Source organism: Desmodus rotundus, chromosome 3 (genome assembly GCF_022682495.2).
Source record: "Desmodus rotundus isolate HL8 chromosome 3, HLdesRot8A.1, whole genome shotgun sequence".
Lineage (NCBI taxonomy): Eukaryota > Metazoa > Chordata > Mammalia > Chiroptera > Phyllostomidae > Desmodus > Desmodus rotundus.
The window spans coordinates 180,200,693-180,221,126 of NC_071389.1; the positions used below are offsets into that span (position 1 = coordinate 180,200,693).

Below are 20,434 nucleotides of genomic sequence, written 5' to 3' on the forward strand. Positions count from 1 at the left end.
CTTCTGGGAGGACACCACTGCAGGAAAGATCAGGGACACAAGCTCAGGCAAACCTGATGTAAGGGGGTGACCACATCATCAATGCTCCACCCCAAGACTATGGAACATTCATCAAAGTGTCTTTTACAAGCTGACCTTTAAAAATGTGTATACATACATACACAATTCTTTACCCAGGAGGGTTTTTTAAGTGTATTTACCCCATAGTACAATATCTGGCAGATAGGTACCCCCAAATGTTCAACAACAAAAGGGGGTGGGGGACCTATCAGAAGATGTCCTCCTTCTTGGTGAATCTTCCATTCACTCCCTTTTAATATCAGAACAGCACGCTTTGGTAGGTGAACTAATCTATCTTGGACCTGCATCCACTTGCCCATGAAGCCTCGGTGATCTTGGTGCTGATACAAACTCTCCCCAAAAAACTCAACCGGGCTAAACCAACCGACAGCATAGCAACTCAGGAACACACTTCCAGGATCCCCTTTAGCCCCATCCTGTGTTCTCACAGCACATGCTGGTTTATGAAGCATTTTACCTATATTACTTCATTTAACTTTATTTCAATGCTGTAGACTAGGGATAAGAAAGCAAAGCTTTTAGGTCAAGCATCTCGGCCTCATAAGAAATGTGTCCTAGTCAAAGCTTAAGCCCATTCTTCTCATTCCAAGCCCATGATCCTTCCACTAAACCACAGCCACCATGCGCGTTCGCTCCAACCACATTTATTTATGAAGACGTGTCCCCTTGAACACGCAGTCTTCATAAGGGAATTGCTAATCCAGGGGAGAGGGTATGGTCTACATGCTTGTGCTAACTGAACTGACTTTGCTGAGAGGACCATTATTAGTGTACCTGAGTATGCCAGGCCTGACTGCTGGAGCCCAAACAGAGAAAGGTGGCCTCAGCAGACATGATGAGCTCAGAGCCCCTGAAGTGACCAATGCCCATGGCTTACTGAGCCCCTGCACCCCAAGGAGTAGGGCAAAGGGCAACCTGCATGGTCATGCAGAGGGGGCCCGGATCAAAGTCTCTGGGAAAACAGCCCCACCTGACCCTGGCAGTGCAGGCTCCAACAGACATTCCCACTTTGATGAGTGATCCAAAGGGGCACAAAGGGGAACAGGAGGCTGGCCCCAACCCCAAGGCACCAAAGATCTGGTTGAGAGATTAGATATGGCGCACAAACCTTAAAACAAGGGCAAGCATGGTCACCATCGTGTGAGAGGAACAAAAACCCATGAGAATTCAGAGAGGGGGAGACTTTTCCTGGCTATGATGGGAACAGGGCATTTGGCAAGGGAGGGCAGGAACAATCAAGAAAGAAAAGGGAATGTTTCAAGAATCCTGACTCCTGCATTCTACAATCTACCCACTAGATGGCAGTATCTCCTAAAAACTGCCTCATACACCCTAATAAGGCATGAAAATTCCTTTTTAATAAAAGCCAACATTTGCAGAATAGGCATTCTGCCAGGTATTTGATCTGGATTATATCATTTAGTTATCATAACAATTCAGTGAGTTAGATTCTATTGTTATTCCTGCTTTATAGCATTTGCTCAGTGCAAAAAAGCTAGTAATAGACTCTATGTCCGTAACTATTAAGCTTTCATTACCTCTCAATTATTCTGTATTTTTAAACACCAAATATACCTAAACCTTGAAGTAATGTATAGTTTTTCTTTTAAACAATTCAAAACCATTCACTTAGAATTCAAAGGTCAGCAAATTTTTCTATGAAAGGCCAGACAGTAAATATTTCCAGCTTTTTGGCCATACAGTCTCCATCTCAGCCACTCGTCCCTGCCATCGCAGTGGGGAAGCAGCCATAAACAATATGCAAAAGGACGGGCATGGCTGTGTTCTAATAAAGCTTTATTTACAAAAACAGGCAGCAGGCCAGATTTGGGCCGGGGGCCATAGGATGCCAACCCCCAGACTTAGATCATCCAATTTGGCCTTGTAAGAACTTGATGAATCAAGATTAAAATAGGTAAAGCAACGAGAGCTATTTGCTCAACATCTTCCAGGCAATTAATATTGAGTCAGAATTAACGTCAGTTCTCCAGGCTCCCAATCCAGTACCTTCGCTGTCCCACTTTTTATGTCAGCGTAGGGGCACAGAGAAGATTAAAACCCCCAAACCCTGGAAGTGTGGCCCAGTGAAAGGAGTAATGAATCATTTGTTGGGAAATCAGTCTACCAGGCTATGTCAACTGGGCAGGTCACTTGTCCTCTCTGGGGACCCAATCTCCCCATCCATTAAGTGAGGGAGGTGTGCCCAGCCGGAGGTGTGCCCATCCAGAGGTGGCATTCTGACAGCCAAGGAGTTCGGACAGCCTGGCTCTGCTCTGTGATTTGCCCACCCCACCCCACACTCACTTGACTGCAGTGGTGAGGCGCAGGGGCCTGACGCCAGGCGTGGCAAAGCGCAGAGTGTTCATGTAAGCCACATGCTGCAGGGCATGGTTGAAGGTCTCCACATCGTCCCCCTCCAGGGTGAGCAGGGACTGCGAGGGGTTCACGTGGACCTGGGCCCCAGACACAGACACAGCTGAGAGCAGGCCCAGGAGGCAGGAGAGGAAGGGAGCAGAGGTAGAGGGGTGGGACAAGGGCAGGGGACAGGGGGCATGCCCAGAAGGAGAGGGCTGGAGGAAGGGGCTATACCTTCATGCCTTTGCCCAGGCTCTCGAAATCCCTATAGTCCAGCCCCTCCCGACATGCATAGAGGCACTCGATGACCTCGCGGCTCTCCAGGCGGCCTGAGCGCACGCTGAAACCAGCCAGGTAGCCATGGAAGTAGTGGTGGATCTGCAAGGGGTCTCCTAGGGCGGGAACACAGGGGCAGACGGGAGGTGAGAACAAAGTAGGAATAGAACAAGGAAAGGGACTAAGAGAAAGGGAAAGAGAAAGAACAGACAGCTTGAGAAAGAATATGAAAAGGAGAAACAGGGAAACTAAGAGAAAGAAAGAGGAAAGAGAGAAGTGAGGCTAAGTGAGAGACTGGAGAAGGCAAAGAGAAGGCAGAATAAAAACAGTGGAGAAGGGTGAAAAATAGAAGCAACAGAAATGAGGAAAGCTTCCCAGACAGGGACAAAGGGAAAAGGGAAAGCAAGACCAAGGGAGAGAAGAGGAAACACAACGAGGAAAAGGAGGAGACTGCAAGAGAGGGCGTCTTCAGTGGCATGCAAGCGGACTGGGGTGAACGTGTGTGAGCTTCACAGAGGCCCAGATCCTCCCTGCTAAGTGGCTGACTCCCGCCTCCTGCATTCCAGCAAAAAGGCTCCTCCACTTCATGCTGTAGACAGGAAGGGACACCCAGAATCCAGCCTAGCTCCATCTGGCCTTAACTCCTCAAGGAAACCCTGCCTTGCTGCAGTTCTGGGAGGCTCGGCCCCCTGAGGGCATGGGAAGCCGTAAATAACAAGGCTGCACAGGATTTGGTGCGGAAAAGGGAGCGCAGAACAGAAACTTAAGGCGAGCACTCTCTTGTCTCCAGTGCTTCCACACGGAGTACCTTGTGCCGTGTCCGTACTGTTGTCTCCTCCCTTTTCCTTCTCCTTGTTCTTCTCCTCTGGAGGGGAAACAGAAAAAGAGGCTGTGAGCTCGAGGTTTGGGGAACAGATTGTCAGAAAGGAAGAAGAGGTCATCCTGCTCTGACCCGCCCTTGTAGGATTTGCAACCTCTGGGGGAGTCCCAGCCCTTCTTTGCATATCCCAATCTCTCAGGCCTCGGGTGTAGACAAACCCCGAAATATATTGCTGAGGAAACACAAGGGCTCTGGTAAGACACACACACTTCCAGAAGGAGGAGAAAAGGAAAGAAGTAGCTTAGAAGTTGGAGGATCGATGACTGTCTGAAGGGTCACTGGCCTCCAACAGCGGAAAGGCTGTGGGAATCATCATCACAGTGATGGAACAAAGTGGAAACAGGTGGAAGTGACAGAAGGATTCTGGTGATGCCTGAGAAGGAAATCCGTCCCAGTTACAGGTGATGACCGGTTGAATAGGTGGGAGGTACAGGGGGGTGTGGTGTCCAGCGGAGATCCTCCTGAGTCTCCCTGCCCAACTGCACGGAGCTGCGTGAAGTCAGCTGCCCTTACTCCTTCACTCATCCTAAGTCACTAGAAACTCGGACCTTTAGCATCTTCACCAAGCAGCTCAGGGACTTACCAGTCCAGCAGGCCCCGATCATGAGAGCAGGTTCCCTTCGGGGTGGGTGGATGAGACCATTGTCATGGATGAGGGCAGGGTCAAAGGAGATGCCATCAGCATAGAGCGTGACTGTGGGGAACTCCAGGTTCAAAGCATAGTGGTGCCACTCATCATCACAGACCTGGGGGAAGGGCAGAGGCAAGAACCCCCGGTTACTTCGTCTTCAGGGAGCTAAGGCATGGCACTGCCCCTTCTCCTGGGAATCAAGGGGCAGTCCCTCATATTTCTAGCTCTATTATCAGGGCTTACTAGTGAATTGTTGCCTACCCAGCTCTAGGAATAACATTGTTGCACAAAATGTATCAGGTAACTAACCTACTACCTAACATTTCCCTCTTCAGGTAAATCTTTAAAACTATAAGCATTTCTAAGAGGAGTAACACACTATTTTGTGAGTTAATTTTTCCCAAAATAATTCATGCTTGGAATATGCTCAGCTCTTTCCTACCTCAGGGCCTTTGCATCTGCTTTCCCCTCTGCTTAGAACACCCTCTCCTCACAGCTATTTCCCATTTTACAGGGCTAAGCTTACATTTCCCCTCGGTCAGGCCTTCTCTGAACATCCAATATAAGGTGGGTTCCCTAGTCTTTGCCTTCCCCTATCCTCTACCTCAGTGCCTTACTTGTTCTTTCAGAGCACTTATCACAATATATCATTTTTGTATGTCTGCTTACTTTCTAAAACTCTATCTCCAACTAAAATGTAAGCTTAATGAAGGCAAAGATTTTGTCCTAGCGTATACTCCATTGTATCTCCAGAACCTATCAGAATGACAGGGATGTAATTGATATTTAACAAACATTCGTTGAGTAAATGGGGGTAAGTAAAAGAAAAATAGAAGGAGTAATGTTACCAGTATTGGCAACAAGAGGGAAGCCCAGCAAGTAGCAAATGGCAGACCATCTCTTTAAAAGAGCGCCACAAAAAGCAGAAGCTTTTGTAGACAGTCCTCAATTATCCAGTTGGTGGATTTTCTAGACTCTTCATTTCCCTTTCTCTTCTACTTCCTGCCTTTTTTTCAGCCATTTGCTTTATCAGCCATTCCACCAGGGATTTCAAGAAAAATATGAGACGGAAACCCATTAGTCCCCACTCGCCCTTGTGGTTAGCTTGGAGAATGCAACTGTTGGCTTGAGAGAGGATTTTCCTTTTTTTTTTTTTGGTCCATTTTTATTTATCCCTCATAATCACAGATAATAACAATGAGAATTAACATGTAGAGAGCCCTTTTTAGGCTACAGTCATGTGCAGAATAATGATATTTCAGTCAACAACCAACCATATATACGATGGTAGTCGCATAAGACTAAAATGGACCTGAAAAAGTCCTGTCACCTAGTGACATCATAGCTGCCACACTGTCACAGTGCAACACATCACTCACATGTTTGTGGTGACGCTGGTGTTAACAAACCCACTGCACCACCAGTCGTGAACAAGTAGCGTACATACAATTACATACAGTATGTAATACTTGATAAGAAATGACTGTTACTGGTTTATGTGTTTACTCTGCTATACTTCTTATCAGTATTTCAGAATGCACTCTTTCTACCTATAAAAAAATGTTTGCTATAAAAAAGTGAGAACTGTCACGCCAGCAGCAGCCTCACCCTCTCGCATGTACCATATGTCTCGACTGCACCCTTTTCTCTCGTGCCTGATGTATGCTCCTGTGGTTCTGCTCAGCATCGTGCTGTACAGGCCAGTGGCCGGGCAGCGATGGGCTGCCCCGCACAGCCTAGGCGTGCAGCAGGCCGAGCCACCTAGGTCTGTGAAAGTGCGCTCTGTGGTGTTCGCAAGGTGATGAAATCGCCTGACAACGCATCTCTCAGAACATCCCTGCCATTAAGTGGGATGACCGTATAAAGATGACATCAATTAACTCTACAACAACCCTGGAATATAGAATTCTTATTATCCCCATGTAATAGGTAATTTAACTGAAGTTTAGACATATTAGCCAAGTTTTCATGGCTAGTAAGTTCCCCTGGTGGGATTCAAACCCAATCTGTGTACCTGAGAATGACTTATTTTCTCAATTACAACATGCTGACCGCTCGAGAGTCAGAGAAAGGTACAGTTCAGGCTCTATCTAGATCAGGAAGAGATGAGATAAAACAAGGAGGTGGTAGGTTAGGTTTGATGTTAGTAGTAATTTGTTCCCTATTTCCTTTTCATCCAGGGGTGCTTTCTGCAGGAGAGAAGCCTTGGAAAGAGACGACGAGAGAACCTGGGGGTACAATAGTGAGGAACGGAACGTGGAGAATGAAAGAGAGGGCAGAGAGCAACCCAAAAACTTCCAGCCCCCGCCCTAGGACCCTCCTCCCCACGAACAAGTTACATCCACCCATCTTCCTGGCATTGGCCTCACCTGCTCCAGCTTCCAGAGGAATTTGACTGGGCGGGCACTCTCAAGCAGAGGCCAGTAGAGGAAGGCAATCCTGCAGCCATGGACCGTTAGTGAGTAGTGCGAGAAGCCGTCCTCTGAGGGAAGAGGATGAGGGTGGAGGTCAAACACAGGGGCAAGAACAGGTTCAAACACCAGGAGGGACAGCATGCTAGGGTTGTCTGTGTCCTCTCATGAACTCTCTCACTCGTGCATTCACTAGTCTTCTCCCCCATCACATGCGCACACACACACACACACACACACATTCCAGTTCAGGTGATAAAACTAAAGCTTCTATGGCACTCTGATTGGCTGAGAGGGGCACCAGCCAGCCTGCCCCCACCCCAGATCATTACTGGTCCTTTGGCTAATACAAACATCACTAGTAACAATCTTTTTTAGGTTAAGAGAAATGACCTCAGAGAAGTGGCAGAAATTAAAGAGCAAATCAAACCAAGCCCCCACCCACCCACCCCACCCCTAGAAGCATGTGTCACTGCGTACTTAGTGATGGAGCCAACTAGCCCTTATAAGACAAAAATGAGGTGAAGGTGGAAGAGAAAGAATGGGGCACACCACTACCCAGGCTTTCCCATCACGGTGGACGGGCTTTAATGGGAGTAGACTCAGGGGGCAGTCTACGGGTGGGAGGCAGGGGGCTAGGCAACTGCAAGTGAGTAGAAGAGCAGTGAGCAGTCCCTCCGCACTCTGAGAGACGTAGGATCTCAACTTGTGTTGAGAGTAAATCATAGAATTTCAGGGAGTTTCAAACGCAGCACTGCCACCTTACAAATGAAGAGAGAGGAAGTGGCCCAATCACAGCCGCAGGCTGGACAGGAACAGAGGCAGGACAAGAAGCCGCTCTCTCCCCACTCTCAGAGCAGTGCCCTGAGGAAGGCTCACCATTCTGCACAGTGTTACACACGATGGTTTCCTCTTCCTTCTTGCCCTTGTTGGGAGTTACACCATGCTTCATCCAGAAGGACAAGGTAAAGTGGTCACTGAGGCCGTCCTGGGGCCCGGAGCCCAGCCCAGCTGCGCCACCCAGGGGCACCTGCACAGCTTGAGTGCCGTTGAACCAGTAGATAAGGCTGCTGTCCTGGCTGTAGTGCACTGAGAGTCCCGCTGTCCAGTTGGCATTGGGGCCAGGCATGGGCAACAGATCCACCTCCCCAGTGGCAGCACCTGCAGGAACCCCAGAAGGCACATGGGTCAGAGCTGAGTGGCAGCAGATGGGCAAGTGGGAGGCAGGCAAGGAAAGAGTGATGAGAAAAAACCTACAGTTCATCTCACCACCTCTTCTGGCCTCTCAAAGACAGAGAGGGCCGGACGTCTCTTTTAGGAATACCTCTCCCTGAGAGTCCTCCAACTCTTCTTCTTTCCCTATCATTGTTCCACAGTGTACCTGGTGACTGTCTTATGCTGTAATTATGCATCTTGGCCAATAACATATTTATCTGCTTTTTAGGCCACAAGAGCTAACTACATGCCACAACCCCTGTGAACATATACCCCTGTAGATGGGCAAAAGAAGATATACGGCAGGTTCTTAAGAAAGAGGCAGAGAAGGGTCATGTGAAGGATGGGTGGGAAGGGACAGGTCTGGGGGACCTGGGGTGCACGCCTACCGCAGAGTTTCCGCAGTGCCCGCTCGGAGTAGTTGTCTCGGTCGCAGCCCTTGGCCACATGGCTGGTCTGCAGCTCTATGGTGGCCTGAATATTCCATAGAGGTTCATCACAGGTCTCCAGGCGGATACCAGGGAACAAAGCCAAGCTCCCGGCACCTGGTGCATATTCAATCCTTTTGTTCCAGCCTGCACGGGTGAGAGGGAGAGGGCAGTGGAGAGACGGAAAAGTAAGGCAGCCCCTCCTCTCCATCTATTCTGCTCTTCCATTCCACAGACAGCCTCGGCTCCCACAAAAATGGCCATCCAGGGTAGACGGCTACAAGCCTGCACCCAAACACCCCTCCCCTGACTCCTAGCCTGGCCTCCAAGACTGTCAGTAGATGAGTCACAGAGCGGGGCTCCTCACCTTGCCAGCTGGGTTTACAGGTGGGCTTCACCTGGATCTCCACCTGGGCGTCATCTGCTGCCCGCTTCTTCCCACAGTCATAAGCTGTCACCGTAAACTTGTAGAGCTTCTCACCACTGTACTGCAGCTTCTCTGTGTTCTCAATGTTCCCTGGGATGGGGGTGGGGAGGACAGAGAAGGTCAGGAGCACTAGAGAAAGCCTAGGGAGAATGGGGGAGGGGCGGGAGGGGGTGCTCTTGAGCTAATTAGGAAGCTGGAAAGAAGGTCTCTGGGGGAAAAGGCTTCACATCTGGGAAAGAGGGTGTGGAATGAGAATCTGAAGGGCAGAGAAATGGACAGCTCAGCCCCGCGTTGTCCTGAGGGATGTGGGCACACGAGGTGGGCAGGGGCTGGACTTACCGTCATTGTCGATGAGGAAGGGGGTGTTGGGCGTAAGGATCTCGTAGTAGCAGATCTGGCTGTACTGGGGGGAGCAGTCACCATCGACGGCTTCCACCCGCAGGATGCGGTCATACAGCTTCCCCTCAGTCACTGCAGCTCGGTACAGCCGCTCCACGAACACGGGGGCAAACTCGTTCACGTCATTGACCCGCACGTGCACAGTCGCCCTGCACACGACAGAGCGGGAGGAGGGGAGAAGACAAGTCAGCTAGCCTCATACTAGAGACTCAGGAGAGGCAGAAATCCAGACAGGGAATCAGAGCAGGAGGGAGGCAGTCTGTCCCTGATGCCAATCCCCACTCCCCAGGGCACCAGGCACCTCAAAGGAGAGGGCTCTCAAGAGAACTGTGCTAAGGATAGGATATCTGCTGGGAGGGGTAAGAACGACCCCAGGTGACCCCGGCACTGATTTTGATGCTTCTGCACAGAATGCTATAGGCTGGGGCTGCCAAGATGAGGGGTAAAACAGGATTTTGTGTCCAGCAGTTCATTCCTTCACAACAGTCAGATCCGATGCTATAATCCAGGAAGATACAGAGTAAAAGCCAAGTTAAAAACCAACCATAGGCCCTCGCTGGTGTGGCTCAGTGGACTGAGCGCTAGCCTGCAAACCAAAAGGTCTCCAGTTCGATTCCCAGTCAGGGCACATGCTTGGATGCGGGCCAGGTCCCCAGTTGGGGGGCATGTGAGAAGCAACCAACTGATGTATCTCTCACACATTGATTTTTCTCTCCCTCTCTTTCTCCCTCCCATCCCCTCTCTCTAAAAGTAAATAAATAAAATCTTTAAAAAAAAAAAAAAAACGTGGGAAAGGAAAAGGCTTTTGTACAAAAACCATTTTCCATCTGACATGAGTAGTACCCAGAAGACAAGAGCTGCCTTTTGTGAGCACACGCACAGTGTGCATGTCAGCTGCAGCCCCTCCCTGCTCAGGGCGGGCAAAGCTGGGGCTGAGCCCTCTGTGCTGAGCCCTGCCCCTAGCCAGGATCCAGGCACCCAGGGCCCAGAAGCACAGGTCCTATCTCCAAATGGGAAACTGAATCACAAAGAGCAACTGCAGTTTACCTACTTAGTGGCCCAGGAATCCTGACTGCCAAGCTTCGCCCATTCTCAAATGGGAAGTTAGCTGGGAACAGACGAAGGAGTCCCAGGTCCCAGCCTCCTTCATGCTGTAGCCAGCCCCTGCCCACCCTCACCCAGAGCGCTGAGTATGTTTTAATGGTGCGAGTGTGGTGCTCGCTGCAGGTAGACTCGTGGGCAGCAGGAAGGAATCTGGATGTGTGCTAAGTGTGCTCCTCCCCTTCCTCCTTGTTCTCCTCATCGTCATAACTCCCGTGTATTAAGCCCTTTACCATGTCAGGCACTGTAGTGCATGGTTTTTACACAAACCACCGCCTTTTACTTCACAGCAACCTAAAGAAGTAGGCATCATCATTACCCCCATCTTACAGATAAAGAAAAGCAGATCCAGAAAGGCTGAGTAAGTTGCCCAAGGCCATAGAAGGCAGGGCCAGGATTAGATCCCACTAAGTTATATTTCTGCCTGTCTCCTGTCCCTAGCCCTGTAAACAGAGAGAAGAGGGGTAGACATCCAGCGACTAGAGGATGCTGAGGGGCTTGGAAGGAGGGAGGAGGCCCTGCAGCAGGGGGCAGGGGACAAGGGCTTCCTCACTTGTGGGACTTCTTGGTGTTGGCTCCATCGGGGCCCTCGCCACAGTCATAGGCCTGGATGGTGAAGGTATGCTCCTTCTGGGCCTCGCAGTCCACTGGTTCCTTGGCCCGGATCAGCCCTTCTCCAGTTGCCTTGTCCAGAATCACAGCCTCAAAGGGCACCCCAGACCCATGGAGCCGGAAGCCACAGATCTCACCTGGCCGAGGGGGTAGGGAAGGATGAGGCTCCCGCCCCATCTCCAGTATCTCCTTCCAGCCTCAGCCTCCCTGCCTTGGGTTCCCACTTCACCTCTCCTCCCAAACCCTGCCCCTTATTTGTGCACATGAAAGCATAATTAGCAAGCATACAGCTACAGCAGTAGCTTTCCTGAGCAACAACCTATCAGAGGTACCAGGTCTGAGATCTGGCAAAATCTTGATGCATTTAACCCCTGCCTGCCCATGTCCTCTTTGGCTATCTTTACTCAACCACCAGCTTCAAGGCAGCCCTTTTGGCTCCTTGAGCCTACTTCATCTTCCACTTTCTTAGGCCTCTGCCCCACTTCGTTATTGCTCTCCCTCCCAGGACATCCCCTCTCCTCCCCTGCTCTCTGCCCTCCCAACCTCTTCTCTCTGTCCTACTCATCTTTCCATCCACCAACCCCATTCACCTGCATAGCGCAGGGGGGCATCCTTGTCCAAGGCGAAGAGTGGTGGGTTCAGCAGGACCGTGTTGTCGTTCTCCATGACGATGCCCTGGTATTCTGCCTCGATCCATGGCTTGTGCTTGTTGGCTGATGCCCCAGGGAGAGGAAAGGAAGAACCTATGAGTTGGCCCTCCACTCCCACACAACCCTCACTGACTTAGACAAACTCACACTCCAGTATCACCATTCTTTCCACACCCTGCAGAGCACCTGCAGTGAAAAAAAATGAGGACAAAAAATCAGCTATTAAAGGAGTCAGAGGGCCTCAGGGAGGTCACTGCCCTCTTCTATGGCAAGATAGAAAGTTTCCATGGCAACAGGAGAGAGGGGTCTCCTATCTCCCTTGGGAAACATGGTCAGAGAGTAGAACACTTTCTTTAGGAACCTCAAGAGCTGGACACTGGAGATTAGGGGTTCAGGAAACAACAGTGGGCCATCAGAAGGCCCTGGGAAAGGCAAGGGATAGATTAAGGGAAGAGATGAGATTAGGAAAAGAAGATCTAGAAGTTTCCTGAGATTCTGATTGTTTATCCTCTCCACTATCACCACCACCACAACCACCCCATTTCAATCCTGATCCCTTCACTCCGCACTTCTCCCAGCCAAGTCCCAACCTAAGGCCATTCTCCCAGAGTAGAGGGACCAGGAGGAAAGAGAGAAGAGAAAATATATAGGACAGAGGGAGGGGGACAGAGAGGGGCAGGGAGAGAGCAGAGGAATCGATGTCAAATAACTGAACCCAGCAGAGCCTGCATCCTAAGGGATTATCGAGCTGGCCTAGAAACACCACAGATCTCCCAGCTTCTCAGCCCCACAGTCAAGGGAACGCACTCATAACCAACACATCTGTATGTCCCCCCGCCAAGTCCACCAAAACCACACTCCCTGAACCCCACTTTTTACAGACTCATAACTTAGTTCCAGTTCTTACCTACCCCATCCTACTTCCCTTCAACCACCAGCCAGTTCTGGATGGATATAGGACGCACTCAGCCTCCAGATCTCCCCATCTGCTACCAGACTGAGCTCCCCTGTGCCTCCTGCCAGGACCAATCTCCCACTAGCCTGGTAAGAGGCTATGCGAAGGCACAGCATGTTCCCTTCCCTTCCTACATCATCTCCCAGCCACGACCTCCACTGCCTGTTCTATATAATCCTATCATGACGACCCCCAAGCTCCCAAAGCACATTCATGAGGGCCCATCAGTGGGACATGAGCAGAGGAAGACATGATCCAAAAGGACATCACCAAAGGAAACTCACCCCCAGAATGTCATGGTAAGCAAGTCCTGATTTCCACTTCCTCCAACTCCAACCCAAAAAAACTTACAGTATCTGAAAGTCTGCCCTTCTCTTGCTGATGACCACCGACACCCCCTTCTCTAGTGGCAGAAGAGAAAGCCACAAGACTGGGCTCAGAAGGCAGCACAGGAAGCGGCAGGAGGCTACAAAGCCAGGCTGAGGTCAGAGATTGAGGATGGAGGGGAGGTTCACAGCAAGGCCAGTGCTGGGCACCCTCACCACGGCTCACCCCTGACCCTGCTCTCCTCCTCTTGGCCACCGACTCTCTCCTTGTGTCCACCCCCTTTCACCCACTCCTAGGTTCCCTGTCTTTTCCTTCTTTGACTCTCCCTCTCCCATTTTTCTCATCCATTCTTCCTGATTCCCCTTTCATTCCTCTCTCTTTTTTCTGCCTCCACTTTTACCCTTTTCCAACCCCTTCTTGGCCCCCTCCCATACCTCATCTCCCTTCTTCTCAGCTTTCCCTCTCACCACTCATTTGGCTCCATCCACATACCTACTTGGGCCCTTTCCTGCCTTTCTCCACCTACCTGAGCCCTCTCCCCCCACCCCTCCCTCCCTCCCTCCCCCCTTGTCCCTCTGTCAGCCTCACCCAGCTGAATTAATCTGCTGTCTGCCAGAGAGGGCAGCTCTGGTAACCCACAGCCCAGCTGCATGCAGGCATAAGGGTATGGATGCAGAGGAACACACCAAAACATACGTGCCCCGAATTGCTGAGCTGCAGGGCAGAGTTTCTCCCCAGGATGGGATGGAGATGAACCAGATGGACCTGCCACACACTCTCAGTGCAGGCACACCTCAGGGAAAATGGAAAGCCACCCAGAGATGTGTATCGCCCCTCAGGGCAAGTCTTTCTGAGACCTGAGATATCTTCAACACTGAGAATTTGGGACAGCAGGAGAGAGAAACCCCAGGATGGGAATAGGGACCAAATGGAAGCAGAAGAAGCACATGGGTAGAGATGGACCAGACAGGAAGATGTGGCAAAGGGGTTGTGAAGGAAGAGAAAAGGGACAGGTCTGAGAAAATGGATGGGAAGGGGGATGGTGGGAAGAACGACACCTGTCATGTGCCAGAGAGCCTCCATGGCTCCTGGCCACCCCTACCCCACTTCCTTCTGCCCGATGCCCCTCTCTTAGTGCCCCCACCTCCCACTTTACTCACCTTTGTTACAGGAGCTGAAAGGAAGTAGGGAGGCCAGCAAGAGGGGCAGCAGCAGGAGGGTCATGGTATGGTGCGGTGTAGGGCAGGGCAGGGTCAGGCGATTACTCTCCCCTGGGAGCCTCCAGCCCCCGGACTGCACCTTGGGGGAGGGATGCCGGGAGGGGAGGGAAGACAGCGGGCAGCAGGACAGAGACAGAAAGGAGCCTGCCACCCACACTAGTCCATAGAGCAGACCTGGGCAGACCCCAACCTGGGTGGTTGCGGTGGGGGACTTGCAGTGGCTTCTCTTTCGCTCTCCAGCCCCGCGTCCTAGCTCTATCCCTCTCTCATTCCCCCCCCATCCCCTCTACTGCAGGATGACGTAAGCACAGCCAGACGAAGATTGATGGGGCCACAGGCCAATCACTTGACTGGGAGGGCCAGGTGCTGCAGGGGGGGAAGAAAACCAATGGGCGGGGGAGCTGGGGTGGGAGAATGTGTTATGGCTCTTTCCCGGGATTGCAATTTGCGGGAGCAAGGAAACTGCGGGGGCTGGGGAGGAAGCTGGAAAGCCGTGGAGGGGGTGGGAAGTAAGACTGACACTGGGAGAATCGAGAAGCTAAAAGCCCCGGGGGTGGGGAAGGGAGACGTCACCGGAGACCTGAGGGAGGCGAGGAGAAGCAGTATCCACATCACCCCACCCCCCAACTCTGCATTAACCTCTTTACACAGCCCATTCCATCAGCAAGTCCCTGCTGCGTGCCTCCTGGGAACCGTGAAGTAAAACCCACAGTCTAAACCCCAGAGATCCTAGCCTTTCAGGTTCCAGCCCCAACCAGGTCTCGCTGAGGAAACCAATAGATGGTCAGCAGGGCGGTAGGACTGGAGAAAAAGTGCAATATTTGTGCCGCTCACTCACGCGCACGCACGCACACACCTGCCGAGGCAGGTCACCACCAGGTGTAATTTTCCCCACTGCCTACCCTCTCTGCCTCCCTCTTCCCGAATTTCCCACCGTGAACCATGATAAATCAGCCCAGTTGATTCTAAGCCAGAGAAGTTGGTAGGTTTGAGAGGTGGGGAGAGTTGGGGGCGGGGCACACAATAATTTAGGCACACCTCCCGCCACCACGGGAATACAGTTAAGTACGAGCTGTCCAAGGGTTGGGGCCTGGGGAGAAGGACACCCCTGGGTCCCAGCCAAAGAATGTAAAATTCTCCAGGAAGAATAGCCAACCAAACTCCTCCCTCACCTTCGGCTCTGGACCTAGAACTCAACACCCTATCAGGCTGCCCAAGAGCAGTATCTCCACTCCTTCCCAGGGCCTTGTAGGACAGTCTGGAATGCAGCTCAGTGAAGCTGTCTGGAGGAGTTGTGGGGGTCAGCGCTATCGGATTTCTTCACTTTGGCTCTTGGCCAGTTGGCTGTCTTCCTTCTTCCCTCACCTTCTACCCTCATAATTTGGGGGGTCCCTGACTCAGTCCCAGGATCTCAGGATATTTTTAGAACTCATCCCTGGGTGAGCTTGGAAGAACTCACACTCCACACAGCAAGACCAGCTCCCTCCCAGGGGGCACCACCTCCCCAGGGCTCTGGAACGGTTCCCAAGCTTTCCAGAAATGGGCTGGAGGCCAATCTGACCTTTGGAAAGGCTCAAGTCTTGGATGACTGACAGCCCTAGATCCTGCTCCAGGTTCCTTCCTCAGGAAAAGCCGAGGTCAAACACAACCTTGCCAAGTCCTTGCCCCTCCCTCAGGCAGCAGACACCAGCCCAAACTCATCATGAGGGGAGGGAGGAAGTCTGGTAGGAGCTCTTATTGCAACAGGGCCCCAGCTCTATAAAAACCCTGGTCGGCATAGACCTTCACACAAGCCGTCTCTGTGTGTGGAAGTCTGCCTGGAGTCTCTCTGCCCCACCTGCCAAGCAGCACCACTCCCTTCTCACCCTGTCTTCTACATTCTCCTGACATCTTGATTTCCAGCTTGGCCAGCCTAGACAATGCCTCCCAACCTCACCGGCTACTATTGCTTTGTCTCGCAGAAGAACATGGAGGATTACCTGCAAGCCCTAAGTAATGGCCTCACCCCTCTCACACCCCTTTTTCTCCCTTTTCCCTCTCCCTTCCTGACTCTCCATCCCATTGAGAAGGGGGCATGCTGGGGTTGGACACTGTGGAAAGGCTCAGGAGCTGGCACCTGTCTTGGGATCCATCTCTAGCCAGGCGCATTGCTGGGAGGGAGTAAATCCACAGCCCAGACCCAGCTGAGGGAAAGCTTACAGCCCCAAGGTGCTGCTGCAGGTGGGGGAACCCCTGGCTGGCTGACTAAGAGGACCCTGACTAAGAGATAACCTCCACAGACATCAACTTGGCTCTGCGGAAGATAGCGCTGCTGCTCAAGCCTGACAAGGAGATTGACCATCAGGGCAACCACATGACAGTGAAGACCCTCAGCACCTTCCGCAACTATGTTGTAGAATTCGAAGTGGGAGTGGAGTTTGAGGAGGACCTAAGGGCGGTGGATGGACGAAAATGCCAGGTACCTTTCTTCAGGCTTGGGAGAGGGGATGTGGATGAGCAGATAGGTGCCTCTTAACAATTTGGGGCGAGGCAATGTTCCTTCTGTTCCTTCCCAGCCTTCCTCACCATACCATCCTATGCAGGACCTCGTTTCTCACCCGGTGCCTGAAATTAGTCCTCAGTCTTCACCCTTCTCTAAACCACTCTGCACGCTGTAGCCACAGGACCTTCTAACATGTAAAAGTGATCCTGTCGTTCCCTTACTTGAACCTTTTCAGTAACGACCTGCTACACTCCAGATAAGGTCCATAAGCTTTACACGGCCCACAAGGGTCCTTCCCACATACACGCTAAGTTACAGCCTCTGAGAACTGTTTGCCCTCTTTTCTTGCCTCTATGCTGTTACTTTCCTTGCTAAAAATTTCCTGTGAGCTCCAATCTAATTAACTCCTCACTTCCTTGAAGATTCTGCTCTTCCACCCTCACTCCCATCCCCGACAGTCTTGCCTGGTATCACAGATACCCATTTGCTGCTCTATCTGATCAAGATTCAGAGCTCCTCACTTAGCAGGGTCTATCTTACAGAAGACTCAATAAGTGTTGATTGGCCCAACCAGCTCTGACTCAGGGGGCTTGATCCTTCAGTCTCAGGGACACACCAGCTCTCCTTGAAACTGGGAAAGAGGAAGAGATTCCCTGGTGGGACTCCCAACTTATTTTTCTTCTTTCCCAAAGCCCCTCCCAGGTCAACCAGAAGTATCAGAGGACAAAGTCTCATTCTCCATCACCCACTCGCCAATTTCACCCCGGTTATTCTGCTCCATCTCTGCTCTACTCCACTGTAGACAAACTGTGGGCTGCCCTTCTCAGTGGCCTTTAGGAGTGGGAGACTGAAATCCTAAATCAGAACAACTTTCTCACTCAGAATGAAAGGGCGGAGCAAGACAGTACCTGATGTGGGGTGAAGGGGCCAGCCCAGCCAGAGTGAGCTGCCCCTCAGTCTTCCTTTATTCCTGCCTTGCCTACAGACCATAGTAACCTGGGAGGAGGAGCAGCTGGTCTGCATGCAGAAAGGAGAGGTGCCCAACCGAGGCTGGAGGCACTGGCTGGAAGGAGAGAAGTTGTACCTGGTAAGCTGGGTGAGGTCTGGAAAAGGGGACCCAAACAAGTATGTCTAGGAGAGAGACCTCCAGCTAAGATTCATGCCTTTACCCAAATCAAATAAATCTACTACTTCACCCTCTGCCCCGCTCTCCAAAGATAGCAACCAAGGAAGGGAAACACAAGCACTGGGAAGAGTAGGGAGAGGGTAAAATAGAGTAGCCAAGATGGGCCCTGGCTACAAGTCAAATGAATGTCCATAAATCATAACTGGGGAGACAGAGACTTCACCATTTCCCATTCCCTGACCCAGCTACCTTCCTTCCTCTGGGGTGAAAAGTTGAGGGTCTAGAACAATGATACAATTTCTCATACATCAAATGCTCTAGTTGATTTATCCTGAAGAAGTAAATAGAGGTCGAAGACCCTGAGAAAGGAGCGCCAGCAGGCAAGAACTTTCTTTCCCCTCATCATTCCTACTTTATCCCCAGGAACTGACTGCAAGGGATGCCGTGTGCGAACAGGTCTTCAGGAAGGTCAAGTAGCCGAAGAGGAGCTGAGGGCTGCCACAGAAAGTACCGGTCCTCAGACTCCTCTTGCTTGTGCTCCTTCAAGCCCAGATTGTCCCAGGTCTTCAGTCCCTTTCTCAGGCCACTTTCTGCCACTCACTCCTCCCCGTGTTAATCTATAACTTGCAGCCCCCAGGCCAAAGTCCTTTCTTTCCCACACTCCACTGCCCAATAGTGACCACATATCCAGTTCAAGGTCTGGCCTCCTGGATGAAAGAAACAGGCATAGGGGAAAGGGCCCTTGAGAATAACCGATCTCAACTGTCTTTAGTTCATTTGGCCTCTTATTTTCCATCTAAGAAAGAACTAAGCTTTGAGTATTTGGGGGCTAGTGGAAACCCTATCCTGGTGGATCTTTTGGAAAACTTCCTGGGATTCAAGAATTTAAACAGGAGCTACTGGTGGAGTCTTTTTGTCCATTTCCTTGTCCTTATTTTGGAAAAAGCCTCATATGCTCAACAGAACCATGCCCAAGGCACAGCCCCACCCACAAAGAGTTCATTTACCAACATCTGATTGCACTGTAGCTATCTTATACTTCCAACCTACATGTTAGGGGAAAAGGAGGTGACTGGGAAAGACCCTTTGTACAGTACTGGGGGAGCTTCTAGAGATCTGGCTTCCATGTCTGCTTTGAGAAGGACAGGCAGCAAGAAGGCCAGGAAAGACTGAGAAGGGCAGCAGATGGGAGATACAAAGCCAAAGGCTAGAAAGATGAGGATCATGAGGATGTGAAGGCAACAATAGGAAAAAGACCAATAGACATGGCTATAGAGACCCTCTGTTTAAAGTCCAGCAAGACTGAGGACAGAGGATAAGGAAGAGAACTGAGAACAGCAAGGCCCCTCCCTTAGGGTCCTAGAATCACTGCCCTGGCCCAGAGGGATAGGGCCTATTCAATTTCAGGGCCAGCTCTAACCTCTGGCACCTCCCTACTTCCAGTGGCCTTGGTTCTTTCAGAATAAAAGTACTTTGGAACAAGAGTCAGAGAGAAGAGAACTCAGTGTTGGGTGGGGACAGAGCCTGGCTGGGTTGGGGGGAGGCGGGATTGTGGGAAAGTCCTTGGCCTGTGCTCATTAGATGAACACTTCTGCCCCCTCTTCCTGCAATGGCTAGGCCCCCTACACATTCAGGACAGTCACTGGGGCTCTGGCCAAGAAGAACTAGGCTTGCAACACAGGCCCTACCACACACCCTGCAATGCACTTGGAAAAGAGCAAGAAAAGAATTCAGAGTGGAACTGAATAGCTTATTCCCCACCCAGCCTCTCTGCTGATGACCCCAGCAGAGTGGGGAGTGGAGAGCCCTCCTCTCAAACAGGCTGCCCAGCAGAAGCGCTGAGGGCTGCTGGGCCCTACCTTGTCCCTTTCCAAGGTAGAGAGAAGCTGAAGGACAATGCTTCATGTGTATTCACCCATTGCCTAAGTCACCAGGTCAACACATTGTCCCAGCCACTCTGAGTTCACAGTACATGTCCAAGCCTCTCCCCACAGGACTGGTCTCTCCTCATGACAGTTCAGTGCCCCTCACTGGAGGCTTGATCCAGAAGATTGGAGGCCTCTGTGGTGACAGGCAGGCCCAAGTAAAAGCAGCCTCAATGCCCCAAAACTCTCATGACATGAGCATCCACACTGCAGGTCCACATCCTCCACTCAACCCCACCCCTGCAGGAGTCAGAGGCCTGAAGACCCCCAAAAGAACACAAGCAACCAGGGGAGGATTAAGCAGTTTCCAAGGCATCTACAAGGGCCTGGGAGCCTGGACCTACTGAGAATTGTGAGGAGTTCTGGGTGCTGTTTCCCCTGTGAACAGTAAGGGGCATTTCTCACTGTAGTGGGAGCCAGAGATCCACCAAGTTGTCCTCCGTCCTCCACCATCTTCTTGGATATTCCATTCCCCATTAGGGACACACACACACAGATACTCACTCACTCACGCATTCACTCACTCACACACACGAATACTCACCCAACCTGCATACTCACCCTGACAAGACCCCCACCCTCATTCAAATCAGGCTGTTCCATTCATCCTCAGATAGAAAAATGGTCGCCAGGTGCACCAACACGTGAGTAAAGAAAAGACAAAAGAGGAAGAAACAGCCATAGATGGGTGGACGAATCCCAAGGTGGGTCTTACCCCAGTCCTTCCAGGGGAACACAAAGCTGTGGGTCCCAGGATTGACTATAATTTTTTTTTTAACCAGTCTTAGATCCCAGGGAAATGATCAGAAATCCAAGGTGTTTATTTCCACATGAAATGAAATAACTGCACCCATCTAAGCTAGCCCCATGCCAGGTCCCTATCCCACTCCCACTCCACCTGGCCAAGATAGCACTATGTGGTTACCAACAACC

At 51.3% G+C, this 20,434-nt stretch overlaps 2 protein-coding genes across 5 annotated transcripts in view; one reads left to right on the forward strand and one right to left on the reverse strand.

The window, feature by feature from the left end:
- CLSTN3 (calsyntenin 3) overlaps positions 1 to 20,434 on the reverse strand; it is a 45,052-nt gene that overhangs the window by 9,391 nt on the left and 15,227 nt on the right. The window contains exons 1-12 of one of the 4 annotated variants that reach the window (XM_045186873.2): positions 13,909 to 14,266; positions 11,407 to 11,529; positions 10,758 to 10,953; positions 9,044 to 9,252; positions 8,645 to 8,794; positions 8,239 to 8,424; positions 7,514 to 7,795; positions 6,593 to 6,705; positions 4,176 to 4,338; positions 3,521 to 3,577; positions 2,671 to 2,828; positions 2,386 to 2,534 (exon numbers count right to left, since the gene is read on the reverse strand). In XM_045186873.2, coding sequence (XP_045042808.2) covers positions 2,386 to 2,534; positions 2,671 to 2,828; positions 3,521 to 3,577; positions 4,176 to 4,338; positions 6,593 to 6,705; positions 7,514 to 7,795; positions 8,239 to 8,424; positions 8,645 to 8,794; positions 9,044 to 9,252; positions 10,758 to 10,953; positions 11,407 to 11,529; positions 13,909 to 13,972 — 1,850 coding nt within the window. In that variant the 5' untranslated portion in view covers positions 13,973 to 14,266. Of the gene's footprint in view, positions 1 to 2,385; positions 2,535 to 2,670; positions 2,829 to 3,520; positions 3,578 to 4,175; positions 4,339 to 6,592; positions 6,706 to 7,513; positions 7,796 to 8,238; positions 8,425 to 8,644; positions 8,795 to 9,043; positions 9,253 to 10,757; positions 10,954 to 11,406; positions 11,530 to 12,377; positions 12,396 to 13,908; positions 14,267 to 20,434 lie in introns of those variants that run through there. The other 3 variants (XM_071221076.1, XM_053921848.2, XM_045186871.3) reach the window with 3 other exon arrangements.
- RBP5 (retinol binding protein 5) lies at positions 15,711 to 19,060 on the forward strand. Its single transcript, XM_024579671.3, has 4 exons — positions 15,711 to 15,960; positions 16,248 to 16,426; positions 17,436 to 17,537; positions 18,000 to 19,060. The coding sequence occupies exons 1-4, from the start codon at positions 15,888 to 15,890 to the stop codon at positions 18,051 to 18,053; spliced, it is 408 nt and encodes a 135-aa protein (XP_024435439.1). The 5' UTR covers positions 15,711 to 15,887; the 3' UTR covers positions 18,054 to 19,060.

What these genes read in the sequence shown, in the direction of transcription:
- RBP5 (XM_024579671.3), top strand. Translation starts at nt 15,888, where the DNA reads ATGCCTCCCAACCTCACCGGCTACTATTGCTTTGTCTCGCAGAAGAAC. An exon ending in TGGATGGACGAAAATGCCAG is followed by an intron (nt 16,427 to 17,435) that starts GTACCTTTCTTC and finishes CCTTGCCTACAG; the next exon opens with ACCATAGTAACCTGGGAGGA. An exon ending in AAGGAGAGAAGTTGTACCTG is followed by an intron (nt 17,538 to 17,999) that starts GTAAGCTGGGTG and finishes CTTTATCCCCAG; the next exon opens with GAACTGACTGCAAGGGATGC.